General features: G+C 57.7%; 2 protein-coding genes across 2 annotated transcripts; both read left to right on the forward strand.

The window, feature by feature from the left end:
• Positions 1 to 2,557: 2,557 nt before the first annotated feature.
• RRAD (RRAD, Ras related glycolysis inhibitor and calcium channel regulator) lies at positions 2,558 to 5,775 on the forward strand. The gene is made up of 5 exons (XM_044260395.1): positions 2,558 to 2,572; positions 2,823 to 3,207; positions 3,895 to 3,968; positions 4,098 to 4,302; positions 5,124 to 5,775. Exons 2-5 carry the CDS (start codon positions 2,838 to 2,840, stop codon positions 5,399 to 5,401), a joined length of 927 nt encoding a protein of 308 aa, XP_044116330.1. The 5' UTR covers positions 2,558 to 2,572; positions 2,823 to 2,837; the 3' UTR covers positions 5,402 to 5,775.
• A 2,522-nt stretch (positions 5,776 to 8,297) lies between these two features.
• Positions 8,298 to 17,820, forward strand: CDH16 (cadherin 16). The gene is made up of 18 exons (XM_044256003.1): positions 8,298 to 8,457; positions 9,425 to 9,482; positions 9,767 to 9,850; positions 10,266 to 10,421; positions 10,491 to 10,629; positions 10,978 to 11,136; positions 11,884 to 12,080; positions 12,697 to 12,819; positions 13,028 to 13,178; positions 13,394 to 13,621; positions 13,702 to 13,778; positions 13,852 to 14,040; positions 14,142 to 14,380; positions 14,938 to 15,071; positions 15,842 to 16,084; positions 16,238 to 16,345; positions 16,576 to 16,692; positions 17,449 to 17,820. The coding sequence occupies exons 1-18, from the start codon at positions 8,306 to 8,308 to the stop codon at positions 17,544 to 17,546; spliced, it is 2,652 nt and encodes an 883-aa protein (XP_044111938.1). The 5' UTR covers positions 8,298 to 8,305; the 3' UTR covers positions 17,547 to 17,820.
• The last annotated feature ends 1,376 nt before the right edge of the window (positions 17,821 to 19,196 follow it).

The following is a 19,196-nucleotide window of genomic DNA, read 5'->3' on the forward strand; positions in this document are numbered from 1 at the left end:
TCCAAACAAGAATGGTAAAAGTGTTCGTATTGAAATGTGACTATATGCCAAGCATTTTACCTCTGCATTTCATATTGTTATTTACATCTTATAACAACCCCCATACAAACATTATCTCTGTTCTACACAGGAGGAAGCTGAGGCTCACCCAAGATAAATGGACAGAAACAGCTAGTAAGTGGCAGAGCTGGGATTTGAAGGCTGGGCTGTCCTAGGTGTGTTACTAGGACAGATTCAGTTTGCTCCAGGGCAGCCAAGCTCAGCCCACAGAGCTGGGAGGACCAGGAGGTGGGAGTGGGGATGTTTCAAGGTCATGTCCTGGTCTTGGTTTCTGGAACCCCTGGCCATACCTAGGCTTGTGGTGTGTCTGGCTTGTTGGGGAATGCCTGGGGCCTGACTAGCCCAGTGTGGATGCAGTTCCCTTGGCAATGAAGAAACATTGCTGAAGTCGAGGGTTCAGGTTACTGGAGGGGAAACCCACCCCTAATTCCTCGCACGGCTCCCTGCTGGGAAGTATCACTGCTATGCCGCATACCTATCTTCTGCTGGACACTGGGGGGGTATTTTCAGGGGTAGGAGGGGTCATAAACGGCCGAGGCCAGGGTTCCTGATGGGAAGTAGTTTGCTGGCTTTTGAGGCTTGTGTCCTGGCTGGAGGCTCCACCCACCAAGATGAGATTCTTGCTACTGGATCTCATCCAGGAAGCTAGGGACAGTAGGGGGTTGCCCAGGCCCCCAAGAAGACAGGACCATGGGAGGGACAATAGTGGCCAGGTCACCCCTCAGTCTAGCCCCTGCCTACTTTGAGGATCTCAAGACCAGAGGGTCCTGTGTGAACCGCCTCCTACTTACCTAGCCAGGCCTTCCTCATCCCAAGGCCCTCTGAGATGTTGCCAAGGAAACTGATAGAGCCTCCAGAGAGCCCCACCCAGGTCTCCATAGCAACCTATCACAACCCACCAGGATCTCCATCAGTGATGTCACCTGAGCCTGAATGGGCACCCCCCCCACCCCCACCACACTCATCACAATCAAACGTCAGAGTCTGGTAACAAATCCCTGTCACAAAACACCTCATAGCCTCCCTCGCCCCCCATCCTCACACACCCAGACATGAGTCAGGGAGGGAACAGGTCATTTTCTAGCTGGGTACCCTGACGCAGGGAGAGGAGGCAAGACACAGAAGCCTGGAGGCAGAGACAGGTCTAGAAACCAAGCTCCCTCATTTATCTCCTCCCCTTCATGCTCTGGTACCCACCCTAGTTCTAAGGGGTAGGTGAGCTCTGGGCAATGGGGACTCCACATGGTGGCTCATCCCACCCACCAGCTCCAGCCCTGCCCCAGCTGCACTCTACATCAATGCTCCTAGATGGGAGTCTGAACTTCCAGGCCCTGCATATGCCCTGAACTACAGGCCCATCTGGGACCAGAGGAAGGAAACAGACGTTGAAGACTTACAGCAGCTGGATCCAGCCCTGGTCCAGTCCCACCCCTAGCCACTCCTACTGCCATCTGACACCTGTCTGCCAGGATTTCCCCAGCTTTGGGCAACCTCCAGCCCAGGAGCAGAACGACCAGGAGCAGAAAGTCCAGGAAGGGCCAGGACCAGGTATTTTTAGCAGAGTTGCTGGCAGCTGTCTGGAGGGTGCTGGGAGGTGAGGTGGTGCTGACTGAGTTCATCATTTCCCTTCTCTGGACCTCTATTCCCTCCCCCCAAATCAGGCATGCATCTCTACCTGCACTACACTGCCAGAGCACCTCCTTTTCTTCACCCCCCACCCCAAAGTTCTCCACATGCTCCCAGAGGCTCACAGGGTGACACTAACCCTCACCCTGAAGGGCAGGCTCATCAGGTAGAACCTTCAATTCCCCAGAGCAGGGAGGGGAGGTAGGCAGGACTTGGCGCCAAGACTTGAAGCTCAGATTTAGGACCCTTCAGTTCTACCTCATATACGGGCCCCTTAGGGAGTGGGTGTCCTGAACAGAGAAGGGTGAAGTCTGTCCAGCCTGTATTGGTCATCTTGCTTGGGCTGCAGGCCAGGGCTGGGGGAAAGCAAAGGAAGAATTCATTGTTAAAGGGCCAGAACTAATTCTACCCCAGAGGGGAGCTGGCACAGTTGGCTTGTCGGGCTTTCCCCCTTGATCCCCAGCCATGCTGATACCCCCAACTCCAAGCCCCTCCCACATACCACTCAACCTAGTCCCCCTCCTGGTCCCTCCTTCCCTGCCTTCCACCCCCCACACGCTCTGCCCGGGCTTTGTCTGTCCAGTCGGTTGGGGCGGGGTCTCGGTGGGTGCGAGGTCCTGTGAGGGGGGCGGGGGATTCCCCCGAGGGGGAGGAGGACCGACACGTCAGCCCCCGCAGCAGCGGGGACGTGGGTGAGGGCGGGGGCGGGGGTGGGGGCGGGGACGGGGACTGGCAGACACTTAAATAGGCAGCTCTGGAGCGGGGACCCAGAGCGGACTGAGGAGGCTGCGGCTGCGGCAGCGTCGGGTGTCCGAGCCAGGGTCTGCGAGGGGACTGTGTCGGGGCCTGGAACCTACTTCTCTTGACCGTGTCCGTGTGCGGTTGGGTGAGTGTCCTGGCGGAGCCGGGTGCAGGTGGTTGCACCGTCCGGGGTACGGATGGACGAGTCGGGAGGGTGGCTCACGAGTCAGGGCGCCAGGACCTCCACGGCCGGGAGGGGACCGCTGTGTCCTCGACGCAGGTCCTCGGCCCGAGCGTCGAGCCTGAGCCCGGCGTCAGGCAGGCGCGCCAGGGGTCCAGCCTCCCATACCGTCTGTCCCACGGCTGACCCTGACGTCCCCATTCCCGTTCCTCAGACGGCGTCGGGCGCCATGACTCTGAATGGTGGCGGCAGCGGAGCCGGCGGGAGCCGCGGCGGGGGCCGGGAGCGCGAGCGCCGTCGAGGCAGCACACCCTGGGGCCCCGCGCCCCCGCTGCACCGTCGAAGCATGCCGGTGGACGAGCGTGACCTGCAGGCGGCGCTGGCTCCGAGCGCTCTGGCGTCGGCTGCGGCGGGGACCGGGGCCCAGGGTGCGGCGCTCGACTGGCCCGAGGGCTCTTCCGAGTCGCTCAGCTCAGGGGGCAGCGACTCAGACGAGAGCGTTTACAAGGTGCTGCTGCTGGGGGCGCCTGGCGTGGGCAAGAGCGCTCTGGCGCGCATCTTCGGTGGTGTAGAGGATGGGCCTGAAGCAGAGGCTGCAGGTGAGGGGCTGGGACTATTTAAGGGAGGGGAGATGCCAGGGGAGGACTGAGGGCACGGGGCTGGGGACCTGAATTAAAAGCGGCGCATACAATGGCACTTTCAGAGTCATGCCTCTACCTACCCATTTCACAGATGGAATAACTAAGGGAGAAGGGACCTCCAGCCCTTGGTAAGGGAAGAAATGCCCAGAGTAGCAGTCCCAGGCTGTACCTGAGGCAACTCTGTAGGATGGGGATAGGACATCCCTCCTTGCCAGGGGTGGCGGGAGCGCAACCAGAGGGAGTTTCTAGAAGAGCCCTAGGTGACCAAGGCTCCCAAAGAATGTGACAGTCACTATTCTAACTTAGGCTGCTATGGTCAGAGCTACCCTGGGGCTCATGCAACAGGAGGGCAGGGAACACAGGAGGGGGCAACCCAGGACATTGCCAGCTTGGGGAAGAGTTGTCTAGGTGAGGTCAGGCACACCATGTCCTCTACATCCTGCTTCTCAGCCCTGTCACCTCTTTGTTGCATAGTGACCATCAGCGGAGGGAAAGGTTGGCGGGGGTGTGGGGTGGGGGGGTGGGGAGCCCTCTATGGTGAAGTTGGAGGGTGTGGCCAAAATAGGAATCCTGGCACATGGTGTGGGAGGGTGGCTTTGGCTTTTGGCAACCAGCAAGTACCCTGACTGCTAGTCTCCTACCTAGGGCACACGTATGATCGGTCCATCATGGTGGATGGAGAAGAGGCATCACTCATAGTCTATGACATTTGGGAGCAGGTAGGCTGCAGGCTGAGACCCAGACCTGGGTGGGAGGGCTGACCTGGGGTTAGGAGCCTGCTTAGAGGGACAGCCTTGTAGCCTAGGCATGAGACCAATTGGCAGATACGCATGTGTATGTGTTCCTAGGATAGCAGCCGCTGGCTGCCTGGTCACTGCATGGCTATGGGGGATGCATACGTCATCGTGTACTCAGTGACAGATAAGGGAAGCTTCGAGAAAGCCTCAGAGCTGCGGGTCCAGCTGCGGCGGGCACGGCAGATGGACGACGTGCCCATTATCCTCGTGGGCAACAAGAGCGACCTGGTGCGCTCTCGAGAGGTCTCCGTGGATGGTGAGCAGGGAGTGGGTCGGAAAGGGAGGGACATCCTGGCTGGCCTGTGGTCCATTAAGTCTTGGCTTAGCTCAAGTCCCTGGGGATAGTAAGTGGCTAAAAATGTTCAGGAAGAATACTTGAAGGGGAGAGGGGGAAAGCTGCTGCCCTCCCACAGGACTCCCAGAGGGCTGAGAGGCCTGGGGGAAGGACCAGATGCGCTGGGGGTGGGGGGAGGAAGCTGCTGGGCACTGAGCTGGGCCACCTCAGGGCCATCCTCTCCTGTATCCTTTGGCCCTAGCCTGACAGATGAGGAGTGAGGAGAGTGCAGGGAACTGGGCTAGGAGGTCAGAGCATGGATTCAGGGCTGGGGCTGGTCTCGGCATGGTCTTGACTCTGGGGAGGATCTGCCCCTCTTGGGCTCAGTATTCTCCTCTATGGCCCCCAGAACTGAGTCCCTCAGAGGAACCTAGCAGTGACTTGGTGACATCCTCCTCCCAATTTCACTGGTTATTCATCATAATATAATATCAAACCATGAAATATTAAGATGCCCATCAAAGCTCTCCTTGTCTTGTGTTGACTGCTAAGGCATTTCCATTTCAGTATCAGGCTTCAAATTATTTCCATAAATGAGTTTCCTCTTGTGAGCCTTTGTGAGCTCCTTAAAGGTGGGCACATTCTGCCAGTTAGGTGACCCAGCAATGCCTTGTATCCTCTGTAGGGGACCTGGGGTCTGTGTTTCTGGGGACCACCGGGGCTCCATCTCTGACCCCTGGATTCCTGAGTGGTAGCTGCTATGGGGGGCTAGAGTTTAACCAGCACATCCCTGTCCCCACCAGAGGGCCGGGCCTGTGCCGTGGTCTTCGACTGCAAGTTTATTGAGACATCAGCGGCGCTGCACCACAACGTCCAGGCCTTGTTCGAGGGTGTCGTGCGCCAGATACGCCTGCGCAGGGACAGCAAAGAGGCCAATGCACGTCGACAAGCAGGTACCCGGCGGCGAGAGAGTCTTGGCAAGAAGGCAAAGCGTTTCTTGGGCCGCATCGTAGCACGCAACAGCCGCAAGATGGCCTTTCGTGCCAAGTCCAAGTCCTGCCATGATCTCTCGGTGCTCTAGACTCCACAGACCCATACCGCGTTATGCATACAAGTGGACAGATTGGTGGGCTGGCCCACCCAACTGCCCTGGGTGCCTCAGGGCTGGCTCAGACTCTGGGCATACCCCACCTCATGGTTATGGACAGACAGATGGTGCTGCCCAGGCAGCTCCCACGGGCCATCAAGGGCTGGGCCCACAGTGATACCTGTACAGGCCGGTGTGTATGTGTCCCAAGCAACAGCCCGAGCCCAGCCCGTGGGGCAGGCCTGTGTGTGGGGATGGGACTCCAGCTTTCTCCACACTTGGGGTGTGCATGCTCTGAAGGGAGGCTGTTCAGTGCAGTGTTTATTTGTTTACATGCAAACTTTTGTAATAAAGACTATTTCCTGATAGATCAGGGCTGTTGACTCTGTGTTTCCTCTCGAAGGGGGCTGTAAAAGTAGGGGGGCGTTCCTGGGGTTGAGGGACAGGGCCTCACTGCCCTACCCTAGCATGTGGCCTTGACTCTCCTAATATTTGGGCTCCGATCTAGCCAGATGGACCAGAAGGGCAGGTGTGGCTTGTGACCTGACCGGAGATCCAAGCAGTAGGAGGAGACAAAAGCCCCTTTCAGCCCGCTATCCAGATTTTTCTCTTGCCCTGGGGCCTGGCATTGCCTAGCTAATTAGGGGTTCAGTCACCCCGCTATATATAAGGAAAACTTAGGCTGTCTGAGGGACCATGCCCTGCCCCCGTCTCAAGGCCAAACAAAAACCCTGGGTCTGACTTCTGGGCTGGTGTCTCCATTTTGCCTCCCGAGGGGCTGGAAATTTGCTGAGGTAGGGTAGCTGTGGAATACTTATGAGACTCCCCAGCTGGGAAAGGAGTAGGTGAGTGGCTGGGGCTGGGCTACCGAGCAAGGGCCTCTCTGTTCTCTCCTCTGGGAGGGGCCAGGAGAGAGCATCCCATGCTCAATGTTAGGTAATGTGGTCTTGGCAGGAGCCCCTCTCCAGGGCCCTCCCTGCCTAGAATGAGAGGCCTTGCATTTGTGTGGGAATGTGTGTATGTTCGCTGATTGCTAGAGGTGTCCTTGTCTTCCTGCCACCCACACCCGCCACAGGTAACTGCTGGGACTTTCCCCATATTGTTTCGGGAAGGAATAGCTCCATTTAGCAATGGCACATGGGAAACTGAAGCGATTGCCTGCGGTTGCACAGGTGGAAGTGGCTGAGTAGGAACTGGTATATATGTCTGCTGGTCTCCAGAGCCGAAAGCAGCCTGTAGTGAGGCATGGGACAGTTCTGAGAAGGTTCTGGGCAAGGGTCCATACATTTCCTTCATTGGTTCAACTTATTTACTCCACAGACCCCTAGGAGCTCTTGCAACCTGGTTAGAGCACTGATGGCAGTTGTTCAATGGCAGAAGGTGTCAAAGCCACTCCTTAAGGTGCAGGACTTCTCTTGACTCACCCACACACCCCCCAGGGCAATGTTAACTGCTCCAAGCTGCTGCGGCTCTCCATTCCCAGCCTGCAACATACGTAGAGGCGTGTGGAAGGCATGGTTTTCTCAGAGCAGGTGAATGTCCTGAGGCCTGAAGAAGAATCCAGGCCTTCTCAGCCCTGCTATTTTTTGGCTGTGTGGCCCTGGGCAAGCCACTCAGCATCTCTGTGCCCTAGGGTGTGACATGGGGACAATGCCCCTTCAGAATGGAGGTGGGGGGGATAATGAAGTCATGTGCTTAGAGCAGTACTGGGAGCATGGTAGGAGCTCAACCCATATGAGACCCCTTCAACAACTCCACAGTGCCCTGCTCCAGGCTGAGGTGCCCGGGGAGCCTGAGTGGCCCTGAGGCAGGTGCGCTGGGCTTGTGGCAGACAAGGTTGGAGGCAGCTGAGGGGTCCCCGCCCATCCTCCAGATATGAGGTGGGAAGGACTCAGGGAAGACCATGGGAAACTCCAAGGACAAGGATGGACTGACAACGGGATCCCTGACCCTTCCCCCACACACCCCTCCCCTTGTTGGATTCCCAGGCCACAGAAGCTTCTCCTGGCTCCACTTGGCTGCCCTTGGTGGGGGAGGGGGCCTCTGGCAAGCCCTGTGATTCTCTCAAGGTCACCTGAGCTGGCTCAATCTGCTCTTCCTTCTCAGAGGCACGAGACAGGCTGTTGTCCCTGGCTGGCTGTGTCAGCAGCCGGTGCGAGCCCTCAGGGAGCCTCAGGAGATCTCACAGGCTGCGGTGCCTCCCACCCACTGGTCCCACTGGTGGGTGGTCTAGAGCCCCAAATATCCAGTTCAGGCCATGCTCATTTATCCTTTGTGTGAAACCTCCAGCTCCTTGTTTTTGATCAAGTTAGAAGCTGGCAAGGCTAAGGAAGGGCAAGGTCATTACCGGGTTCCTGAGACCTGCCCTGGAGGGGTTCCAGTCTGATGAAAGAGATAGACAATGACAATCTGGTGTCTTTTCTACTTTGATGGTGGTAGCTAGCACAAGGCATGCAGTAGAGGGTATTCCCAAAAAAAGAATCCTGAACCAGCCTGGGAGTCCAGGGAAGGTTTCTTGGAGAAGGGAACATTTGAGCTGAGTACTGAAGCCTGAGTAGGTGCTCATTAGACAGGTGAAGGGAGGGAAGGGCATTCCAGACAAAAGGAACAGAGTGGGCCAAGGCAAAGCTGCATATGCTGATCCACAGTGGAGAAGTGCAATTGAGTCTGAAACCACAGAAAAAGAAGTAATGTCCAAGCCCGAGAGCCAAGAAGTCCCCACTGGGCTGTATAGGAACAGGAGCAGTGCCAGGCCAATGATCTCCCCACCTCCTGGGGCTGGCAGTCACGGATGCTGAGCAGCCCCCAGCTTTCCAAAGTCAATGAGTAACTTGGGGGGCTGGGCACGGCCAGGCCTGCTGCTGTGGGCCCAGTGGTGTTTTCCGTTCCTGAGCAAGCATGGCTGGACCGCCTACCTGCTCAAGTGTCCGCCCTGCCCTACCCCACCCATCCCGGCCTGGCCAGCACTCCCTGGAGAAAGAGCCTTCTCACCTGGCAGCTGGACCAAGGGAGCCCGCCTTAGGCACCGGAGGGTGCCCTGGAGTGGAAGGGTGAGCAGGGCTGAGGCTGGGGTCGGTGGTAGGTGAAGGAATAACACTGTCCTATCCAGCCTTTGTTCAGGGGAAGAATTGCCAGGAATGGCTGGAGTGGTTGTCCATTGCTCTGCAGGCCCAACTCCACGCTGTGTGCTGGCAAATACAAAGACGAGGGCAGGACGCCCTCCCTGAGGGGACTCTGTGTCTGAAGGATAGCAGTGGGTGGGAAAACAGGGCGCAAGACCCTGAACCGTGGGTCCTCTGTTCCAGGAGGAATTGTCCTGTGGTAAAGTCCTGTGTGACCTTGGTTGGGCCTTGCCCTTAAGGCTTCACCTCCAGCATGAGGTGGCTGCAGAAAGTGACCCTCAGAGTTGTCAGGGTCTTTCCAACTTCAGACTTTTGTGATATTTGGGGTGGCTGGGCAATTACCACTTTGGGATCTCCGTACAAACTGGGGAGGCTATGTCAGGAAGGAGCCAAAAGTGTGGAGGTGAAACGCCAATGGAGATTCTTGGTGGGGGGGGGCGGGAACCAAGAGACAGGATGGCTGGGCCTGGGGGCCTGGGTGGGCCTGCTTGAGGAGCTGGATGGCCCTCAACCCTGCAGGTGATGGGGACCCATGGACTCTAAGGGGAGGAAGAGGAGGCCAGTCTGTCTTGAGGTCCCTCTGGCTATTGGTATGGAAGGATGACAGTGGGTGGGGGGCAATGTCCAAGTGGATGGGATGGGGAGGGGCAGCTCTGAGAGTATAGAAGGACAGGGGCAGGAGAAGGCCTGGCTGCCTTTCCCATAGTGACAGGTAGCAGGAGGTCCAACTTCTGGAAAAGGTTGGAAGAAGGGAGAGTTGCACCCTGTGGGGCCTGTGGAAGCCATGGCTTGGGCTGAGTGGGAGTGAAGGGAGGGACACTCTCTAGGAGGAGAGTATTAGGAGGGAATCCTTGCCTACCGATCCTGGCTGGATCCTTACTGCTCTGTCCCTCAGGCCCATCCTGACCATGGTCCCTGCCTGGCTGTTGCTGCTTTGCCTCTCCATAGCCCAGGTGAGCTGGGTCCCACTCGTCTCCTTCAGACCCTGGCCTTGGGAGTTGGCACCCTTCTCTCCCATTCCACCTGGACCAGTTGCACTGACCATGGAAGGGACTAGTTGTGGGAGGGTGTGCAGAGCTGACTATAGACCTCGTTGTGGGATCAGGAGGTCAAAGGCCAGAAGGTGGTTGGACTAAGGTATGGCCAGGCCCCTAGAAGGGGCAGAAATTCCACTTCCTTGTTGGGCACCCATGATAGGAAGGTAAAGCCTGGAGACAAGGAGAAAATCCTCCCCCAGGTTTTCCCCAAAGACCAGTATGCAGAACTGAAGGTGGAAGTCCCCGAAAACTATGGTGGAAATTTCCCTTTGTACCTGATCAAGGTGAGCCTAAGAACTGGGTGGGCTGCCCTCCCCCAGGTCACGCTTCCCCTGCCTCCAGCATTTCTATCTCTTTCTTGCTCTGCCTTTCTTTCAATCCTCATTCCCAAACAGAATGTGATAGAGTGTGAGAGACTAACAAAATGTCAATTCCAGTAGAAAGTAGAGTTTTAATAAACTATTGGTGGTGGGGTTTCAAGCTTTAGAAAGGAGGGTGGGGAGTACTCGGGCGCATCAAGTACAGGAGAAAGGGCTCTGGCTTTGAATGTTGGTCCTGTGATTTACTGGCTGTGTGACTTCAGGCAAGTGCTAGCCTTCTCTGAGCCTCAGTTTCCCCACATATAAAATGGGGCCAATGGGTGGAGGGGCATCCCCCAGGCCTGGTTTCCACTGCCTTTACCTCTGCTCTCCTCCATAGCTGCCACTGCCCCCTGAGGAAACAGAGGGCAAGATTGTGCTGTCGGGGACCCCAGGCGTGGTAGCTGAGGGCCTCTTTGCTGTGGATCCAGAGTCTGGCTTCTTGCTGGTGACCAGGGCCCTGGACCGAGAGGAACAGTCGGAGTACCAGCTGCAAGTATGACCGGGCCAGTGTTGGGGAGAACGGTGTAGGCGGGCCGGGGCATTGATGACCCTTCCTTTCCAGGTCACCCTGGAGACTGAGGATGGACGTGTCTTGTGGGGCCCACAGCCTGTGCTTGTGGATGTGAAGGATGAGAATGACCAGGTGCCCCACTTCTCTCAGCTCGTCTACAAATTTCAGCTGAGCCTGGGCACCAAGCCGGGTGAGTGCCCAGGGCCACCAGCGAACAACAGGTCAGGTGGGCCCTGAAGAGAAAACAGAGAGTAGAGATGACTGGCCATTGGCATAAGGACAGGGCAGCCAGGGGCCAAGCTGCCCCCTCCCATTTCTGTCCCATCCTGCTCCATACCCCACTGAGAGTCCTCCAGTCCCATCCACTCTTGGCCTCAGATTGCTCCCCTGCAGAGTGGGCTGAAAATCTGTGGCTCACCTCCAGCTTCCTGACACAATGATAGATATGGAAGGAAGTACCATAGAGAGATGAGGGAGGCGGGGAAACTCTCCCCACCCCCCTGCACCCCTTACGGCTTGCCCTCTCCACACACACCAGGCATCCCCTTCCTCTTCCTTGAGGCTTCGGACGGGGATGAGCCGGGCACAGCCAACTCAGATCTCCGATTCTACATCCTGAACCAGGCCCCAGCCCAGCCTTCCCCACACATGTTCCAGCTGGAGCCTCAGCTGGGGGCTCTGGCCCTCAGCCCTGAAGGTGAGCCTGAGCTGGGTGTGATGAGGGGAGAGGGTCAGGGAAAGCTGAGGAAGGCGGCATGTGAGCTGCCATGGAAGGGGGGTCGGAGCTGGAGAGAGGAAGAAGAAAGAGCATTCTAGGTGGAGAGTGGCAAAGCAAAAGGCTTGAACCATGCATGGAGAGAAAAAAATTGTATGAACAGAGTAACCTCAGCCCTACACTCTAGACCCCCAAGCCTAAGGGGCAAGGATAGGAGAGACCTGGGGGGTTGTAGCCTAGGATGTTGCCAGAACTTTGGACTGATCGTAAGGGAGTTCAGGCCAGAGGCAAAGGCTGGGGATGGAAAGAAAAAACCATATACCCACCCAGCCAGTCCCCCATTCACCCATCTGCCACCCAACCACATACACTGCCATTTACTCAAACAGCTATCCAAAAGAACGCATCCACACACCCAACTCCCCATCCATTTACCTAGCCAGCCATCCACTCATCCAGCCAGTCATCTACACATCTACACATCCCCCCATGGACCCTCACCCTGCTCCTAGTCATCCAGTCCATCAGCCGTTCACTGTGTGCATAGATATGGAAATGGCTTTGCAACTTCCAAGCCCTGCTTGGGTGCTCACTCCGGTGCTCAAAGCACCTCTTGTCCTTGGGCCCAGAGGGCACCTGAACACTTGCCATATGCTTGGCTTTGTGTTTGTTACTCACTGAGAAGGAAGCCCTGGACTCCTGCTCAGCTGGCCACCCTGCCCCTTCTAGGAAGCACCAGCCTAGGCCAGCCTGCGGAAGGGCTCTACCAGCTATTGGTACAGGTCAAGGACATGGGTGACCAGGCTTCGGGCCACCAGGCCACTGCCACCGTAGATGTCTTCATAGTAAAGAACACCTGGGTTCCCCTAGACCCTGTCCACGTGCCAGAGAATCTCAAAGTTCCATACCCACACCCCATAGCCCAGGTGAGTGTGGCTTCCAGGGGCTGAAGTCGCCCCATGGCTGGTACAGCTGGGCCTGAGTCTCAAGATGTGGGGGGTGGGTCTGAGGCCCAGCTTGACCCCTGTTCCTCCCCTACCTATATTCCTCCCTCTACTGTCCCCATTGGTTCCTATCATGGAGTAGGGTCTCTAGGGCCCTGGGACCAGAGCCACAGCCCCTCACCTATTATCCTCTGGCCAGTGTGGCTCTGGCCCGTGACCTGACCTTGCCCCTGGCTTCCTTAGGGAGAACAGCTGCTACCTCCCTGCTGCCATGGGGATTGTCACCCAGGCTTGGAATGTCTCAGACTTCCTCGAGGAATGCCCTGGGGTCAGGCCTGGCCTGGGAGGGCAGAGAATAATACAGCCTGGTCCTTGAGGCACTTTGGGCGGGGACCAGGCTTGGACCAAGGCCACCAGGGACTTGCTACAAGTGTCGCAAACAAGAGGACCCTACCTGGGCTCCAGGGAGGAGAGCAACTCGCTTGAGGTCCCCCAGCAGCAGGGGCCCAAGCTCCTCACCCAGGAAGAGTTGTGGCATAAGAGCTGACAGCCCCTGTCCCTCGTCCCAGGGTGCCCTCCTTCCGTGTCCCCCTCCCAGGTACACTGGAATGGGGGAGATGTACATTATCACCTGGAGAGCCAGCCCCCTGGCCCCTTTGATGTGGATACAGAGGGAAAAGTCTACGTGACCAAGGAGCTAGACCGAGAATCCCAGGCTGAGGTGAGGTGAGGGGGAAGCCAGGAGGGCAGGCTGAGGGGTGCCCGGTCAATGTCCGGTTGGCTTCTGGGGGTATCACATCCCCCGCAGGCACTGAAGCAGTGGAAGGGCACCCAGAAAGCTGGAGCTGGCCACCGGAAGGGAACGCAGACCCTGGCCAGGCTGAAACTGCCCTTGGCCTTCATCTGAAGCCCCCCACTGCCCACTTCAGTACCTGCTCCAGGTGCGGGCTCAGAACACCCACTGTGAGGACTACACAGAACCTCTGGGGCTGCGAGTGGTGGTGATGGATGACAATGACAATGCACCTGTCTGCTCTCCGTGGGACTCCCCAGTCAGCATTCCTGAGCTCAGCCCCCCAGGTGGGCTATGCGTCTTGACAGGGGATGGGGGAGGGTTGCGTCCTTGGGAGCCGTCCCATTCTGCTCTTTTCTGGGATGGGGCCAGCCTTAGGCCCTTCCATCCATGCCCCTACCTTCCCACGAGCTCAGGTTCGGTCCAGCACTACAGACGAGTGGGTGGAATGGGGCTTCCAGATTGGGCTGTGGTCCCACCTAGGTGGGTGCTGTCTTCACAGGCACCAAGGTGACTAGGCTGTTGGCAGAGGACATGGATGCCCCCGGTTCCCCCAATTCCCACATTGTGTATCAGCTGCTGAACCCTGAGCCTGAGGAGGGAGCAGATGGAAGAGCCTTTGAGCTGGACTTCACCTCAGGCAGTGTGACACTGGGGGATGCCCCGCTCCATGCTGGCCAGAACATTCTGCTTCGGGTGAAGGCCGTTGACCAAGGTGGAGCTGAGGGTGGTAAGTGCCCGATGGTGACCCAGGTTCTCTCCCTCTCTGTTCCCTTCCTGGTCTCTCCAACATGCCCTCTCCTGCCTCAGGCCTCAGCAGCACGTGTGAGGTCGCTGTCACAATCACAGATATCAATGACCATGCCCCCGAGTTCACTGTTTCCCAGGTAAGCAAGAACAGGGGAGGAGACCTTGGGAAGGTACTGATGAGGGGCTCACAGCCCCTCTGCATCTCTCCAGATTGAGCCTGTGAGCCTTCCTGAGGATGCAGAGCCAGGGACTCTAGTGGCCACACTCATGGCCACTGATGCTGACCTTGAGCCTGCCTTCCGCCTCATGGACTTTGCCATTGAGGCAGGGGATACGGAGGGGACCTTTGGCCTGGATTGGGAGCCAGACTCCAGTCATGTCCAACTCCGACTCCTCAAGGTAAGGGGCTGGGGCTGGGGAAGGGGCACATGTGGGTATACCCACGTGAATGCACAAGTGTGCCCTGGCCCAAACAGTGACCCGGACCCCATTGGTTCTAGAACCTCAGCTATGAGGCAGCTTCCAGTCACAGGTTGGTGGTGGTGGTCCGGAGCGTGGCAGAATTGGTGGGGCCAGGCCCAGGCCCTGGAGCCACAGCCACAGTGACTGTGCTGGTGGAAAAGCCGGTGCCACCCCCCAGGCTGGACCAGAGCTACGAGGCCAGTGTTCCAGTCAGCACCCCAGCTGGCTCCCTCCTGCTGACCATCCAACCCTCAGAACCCGTAAGCAGTCCCCTCAGGTGAGCCAGAAGCCCAGCCCCTAACTGGGCCATACCTCCCTGCTCCCCAGGGATGACCCCCAGGGCCTCAGAGCGGACTCCCATTATCTACGGCCTGGAATGTTCCTCTAACCAATGCTAATGGCGAGGTTGTGAGTCCCGAGGGTGGGTCAGAGCTGGAAGAGTTGGGTAGGGCATGGAGCGGAGCTCCGCAAGCTCAGAGGCTGCCTCCTGCACTGTCCTGGATGCCAACCACCCCATCCCTCACCCAGACTGCAGCGCAGACAAGGTCTATTCCCCGGCCCCATCCTGTCCCTTTAGGGAGTGACCTGAGACTAGTCTCTGATAGGCTCTGATAGTCCCCCCACCCCAGTATCCAAGATTCAAGCCCTGTCCCTCAGCAAGTCCCTAAAGCTGGGGAGAGAAACTGGGCACCCTGGGTGCTTCTGCCACCCCCAAGTCACAGAGAGGATGTGGAACTTGAGCAGATCACATGGCCTAGGGGGGGTGTCTCTGAATAAAACCCCATATATGGTCCCAGTGCCTCCCTGCACCCCCCCATCTTCTCTGGGCCTCAGGTTCTCCCTGCTCAATGACTCAGAGGGCTGGCTCTGCATCAAGGAGGTCTCTGGGGAGGTGCACACAGCCCGGCCCCTGCAGGGCGCCCAGCCTGGGGACATGTACACAGTGCTCGTGGAGGCCCAGTACGAAGGTATGGCCGGGCATTTGTGGGGCCTCTGCAAGAGACAGTAAGCCTTGGGGAGATAGAGAGATGGACAAGGCTGAGCTTCCTTCCTGGGGTCCTTCCTGGCATCCACTCTGCCCCTGGCAGGAAAGAGGAATGAGGGCTGGGGCCAACGTCGGTCTCTGAGATGCCTGGCATCCACATCCCCTCTCAGACCACGCTCCTCCCTGGACACTTACAATCCTCCAAGCCTGCCCCTTGGCCCTGGAGGGCCTCTCAGGTGTTGGCTTCAGATGTAGGCTAGGAGCAGAGGCTGTGGGGCCAGGCAGGTGGAAGGAATGCTGGGGGCCGTGTCTCTGCAGGCCAGGACGTAAGCCAGGCTGGGCCACTGAAGCCAGGTATGGAGGACTCTGAATGCCACACTGACTGGATGAAAAGCTGGCCCTGGCATGGCTCTATCAGGGAGGCAGCTCTGCTCTGGGCTGGACTGTCCTGTGATGCATGACAGACCCAGCAGGGCGAGTGTCCCTATAGTCAGGGCATCTCCACGGACCCTGACACTGGTGGCTGAGGTGGGGTGGGGGGTGGGGTGAGAGCAAGCGGGGTATCCAGAAAGGTACAGAAAGGCCTGGCAGCCATTTGGATAGCGAAGGGGACAAGGTGCACGGTGAGGAAGAGACAGGTGTGAGGATGCGGCTGGGGGTGGCAGGGGAGTGGGGGAGTAGAGCTGGTGTGGCCTAGATGCTGCAGGGTGAGATCTCCCAGCCTGGGACTAGCTCGCACGGCCTCCTCCGCAGACCGGCCGACACTGAGCACCTCTGCAACCCTCGTGATCCACTTCCTGAAGTCTCCGTTTGCCTGGGCCCCAACCCTGAACCCTGTTCCCACCCGCCACCTCTGTACGCCCCGCCAGGACCATGGCGTGGTTATCAGTGGACCCAGAGAGGACCCTGACCCGGCTGGTGGGCACGGTCCCTACAGCTTTGCCCTTGGCCCCAACCCTACAGTGCAGCGGGACTGGCACCTCCAGGCTCTCAACGGTGTGTGGTGGGGAAAGGCGGGAGACCATGGCCAGGGGGGGAGGCGGGGGTGGGGGGGGCATCGGAGATGAGATGGCCCTGTGCTGTGGTGGTGGGGCTGGGCCTCGGGCCTGCCCCGACTAGGGACTAGGGTCACTGCTTGCGGTCCCACAGGTTCCCACGCCTACCTCACCCTGGCCCTGCACTGGGTGGAGCCACGTGAGCACGCAGTGCCAGTGGTTGTCAGCCACAATGCTGGGACGCGGCAGCTCCTGGTCCGAGGTAAGGTCAGGGCGCTGTGTGCCTGCAGTTCCCGAGGCGACCATTGGGGTGCAGGGGGAGGGACTGGGTACAGCGCACAGAGGCACTGCATGCAGAGGCGTAGGCGCCCACCCCCACACATAAATATACACGTGTGCCCCAAATCATCTATCAGCTGGCTGCTCAGAAGCCTCTGAGCAGCTGGAGCTCCGGTCCCCAGACCCTTACCTTCCCCGTCCCCTGTCCCCCAGTGATTGTGTGTCGCTGCAACGTGGAGGGGCAGTGCATGCGCAAGGTCGGCCGCATGAAGGGCATGCCCTCGAAGCTGTCGGCAGTGGGCATCCTCGTGGGCACCTTGATGGCGATAGGTAATGGGTTCTGGGCTTGCTAGCGGGAGAGGATGGTGGACGCTCGGAGTTATAGCCTCCGGGTACACAGTGCCCTGTCCCGCGGGGCTCCCCAGGGCTGGAGAAGGAACCCCACAGCTCTCCTAGTCATCTGTTCCTGCTTCATACTATCCTACTCACCATCATCATCATTGATGACAGCATTTGCTCTTCTGTGATTATATATTTACTATGTAATATAGGATTATCAGAGTCAGTCCTCACAACCCTGTGAGGTAGATTGTGGCATCTCTCCATTTCTCAGATGAGGTCCCTAAAGTTCAGAGAGGTCAAGTGACTCGTCTGAGATCACACAGCCAGAACTTGGCAGAGCCCAGGTCTTCCTAGCCTAATCCTTTTAGTGCAAGCCTCCCTCTTTATCCCCTTGATTTCTTTGGCCCTCTGGATTTCCCTTGGCTGTTTTTTTTTGTTGTTGGTGGTGGTGGTGGTGGTTCTAGCACAATGCTTCCTGAGTCTATGGGAACAGCTCAGTGGCTCCCAGATGACTTCCACCAAACTGTTCCCCAGAGAAGGGGAAGGAGGCTGGGGTGTTCTGGATAGCCACAGTCCAAGCAGTCAGGCTTCTTCTGGGCCCAGGACCACCGTCATACGCACCCAGCTTTGCAGATGCTGCTTAGGAAATTTTACTACCCTATTAAACCAATAGCAACAGCAGGGTGGTGGACCAATCCCATGGCTCCTCCTGAGAGCTGATGGCATCCTTCTTGGGCTCCTCAGGCATCTTCCTCATCCTCATCTTCACTCATTTGACCTTGGCGAGGAAGAAGGATCTAGATCAGCCAGTGGACAGCGTACCCCTGAAGGCGGCTGTTTGAATGGTCCAGGCAGCCCCAGCCGGGAGCTTAGCCTCTGCCTCCATCTGGGTTTCCTGGGAGAGGGCCCAGCACTGTGGATCACTGGGGGCTAGGACAGAGTTGGAGCCCCTTGCCCTGCCTGTAGTGGAGCCAACATCATCAGACAAGTCTGTAGAGCCTGAATACTGACTTGATGGGCTGCCCATGGGAATGTTCCATATGGGGCCATGTTTGTCCACCAATAAAGCCTCAGAGAGCAGACAGGGCCTGTGCCTGCTTCTCAGAGTCATGTGAATGTGTGCATTACTCATGTCAACCTTCATTCCTTTCACATCTCCTACTGCACAGAGGGTCTAGGGACTTGAGGGACAAGCCTGGGTCCCCTTTGAGGAGGGATATGGGGGCATCACGTTGCTTCTTGGTGAGAATGTGAGGTTGGAGCACGGTGGGTCATTTTTCCGGGCATTTGGAGACCATGGCTGCAGACCCTGGATGGGTCAAGTTGAGGATGATGTCCTTGAGAGTGCATTCTGTGTTTTCTGGGACACAGAAAACTGTGTTTGCTAGGGGAGGGCTCCTGTGCTTATGTGGGAGCACACTGCTGTATTTGCATGTGGGTGGGCAGAGGTCCCATAATTTTAAGAGGGGTCTGTATGGGAATCATGAGGGTCTAATCGGACTGAAACAGGAGAGGTGAGGTTGGGAATGGGTCCCTCTGCCCCAGCACAGGCCCCAGGGCACCTCTGGATTTCATATACATGACGGTCAGTGTACTGGGGCAGGGTCGGCAGAAAGTCAGAGAAGGGGGGAATCAGACGGACAGGAAACCCCATGGCTCACCCTGGAGATGTCCCTGCCCCTGCCCCTAGTGAATGAACCCTTTTCCCTAACCCAAGATTAAACCATGACCCTGGTGCTCTGGTGAGCCCTGACCACACCTCTGGGCGGAGCTCCAATCCCTGACCCTTGACTGACCCTAGATACACACTGATCCTCCATGCACCCATCCCAACGGTCTCTGGGGAGCCAGGGTGGGACTTGCTGTCCCAGGCACCCTGAGCTGATGATGGTAAATCACGGGGAAGGGAGAAAAACAACCTCTGTGGGGCCCAGGCCCTATTTTTAGGAGATAATCTCTCTGCTCCTGGCAGATTCTGTGGGATGGGGGCCAAGCCCAACCAAGAGAGATGGGGTGGGTATCCTGGTTGGTCTGAGAGTCTGAGTGACTCACAGAGGATCCCCAGCCCAGGAATGAACTCTGAGGCCGGTCCCCGCCATCCTGAGCCCAGGACGCACGTAGGCACGCTCGCGCGCGCGCGCACACACACACACACACACACACATCCCAACTGGAGGTTCTGCTAACTACTGTGGTTCAAGCAGAGCTTCCTGCCCCTCTCCCAGGATCCTCTATTGGGCCTGCATCCACTTAGAAATCTCCAGGGTGCAAAGCTCTTCAAAGGTAGCATCTCATCTGATCTTCCCACTAATAATAAACCTGAGGGCAGGATTATTGGCCCCATTTGCCCCTGGAGTTTCTTGAAAGTCAGAGAGGTGAAGGGCTGCCTCTGAGAGTCTTGGAAGCAGAGTGCAAGGTGGGACTGGCCGAGGTTAGAATTACTTCTCCTCAAGTGTCCACAGCCTTCAGCAGGCCTCTGCTCCCACAAGATC

The sequence above is a fragment of the Neovison vison genome, chromosome 7 (assembly GCF_020171115.1).
Source record: "Neovison vison isolate M4711 chromosome 7, ASM_NN_V1, whole genome shotgun sequence".
In the NCBI taxonomy this organism is placed as follows: Eukaryota; Metazoa; Chordata; class Mammalia; order Carnivora; family Mustelidae; genus Neogale; species Neogale vison.

Coding starts and splice junctions, on each gene's coding strand:
- RRAD (XM_044260395.1), top strand. CDS start 2,838: ATGACTCTGAATGGTGGCGGCAGCGGAGCCGGCGGGAGCCGCGGCGGG. Junction 3,969..4,097: donor TCTATGACATTTGGGAGCAG/GTAGGCTGCAGG, acceptor ATGTGTTCCTAG/GATAGCAGCCGCTGGCTGCC. Junction 4,303..5,123: donor TCGAGAGGTCTCCGTGGATG/GTGAGCAGGGAG, acceptor TGTCCCCACCAG/AGGGCCGGGCCTGTGCCGTG.
- CDH16 (XM_044256003.1), top strand. CDS start 8,306: ATGGCTGGACCGCCTACCTGCTCAAGTGTCCGCCCTGCCCTACCCCAC. Junction 11,137..11,883: donor TCTGGCCCTCAGCCCTGAAG/GTGAGCCTGAGC, acceptor TGCCCCTTCTAG/GAAGCACCAGCCTAGGCCAG. Junction 12,820..13,027: donor ACCGAGAATCCCAGGCTGAG/GTGAGGTGAGGG, acceptor TGCCCACTTCAG/TACCTGCTCCAGGTGCGGGC.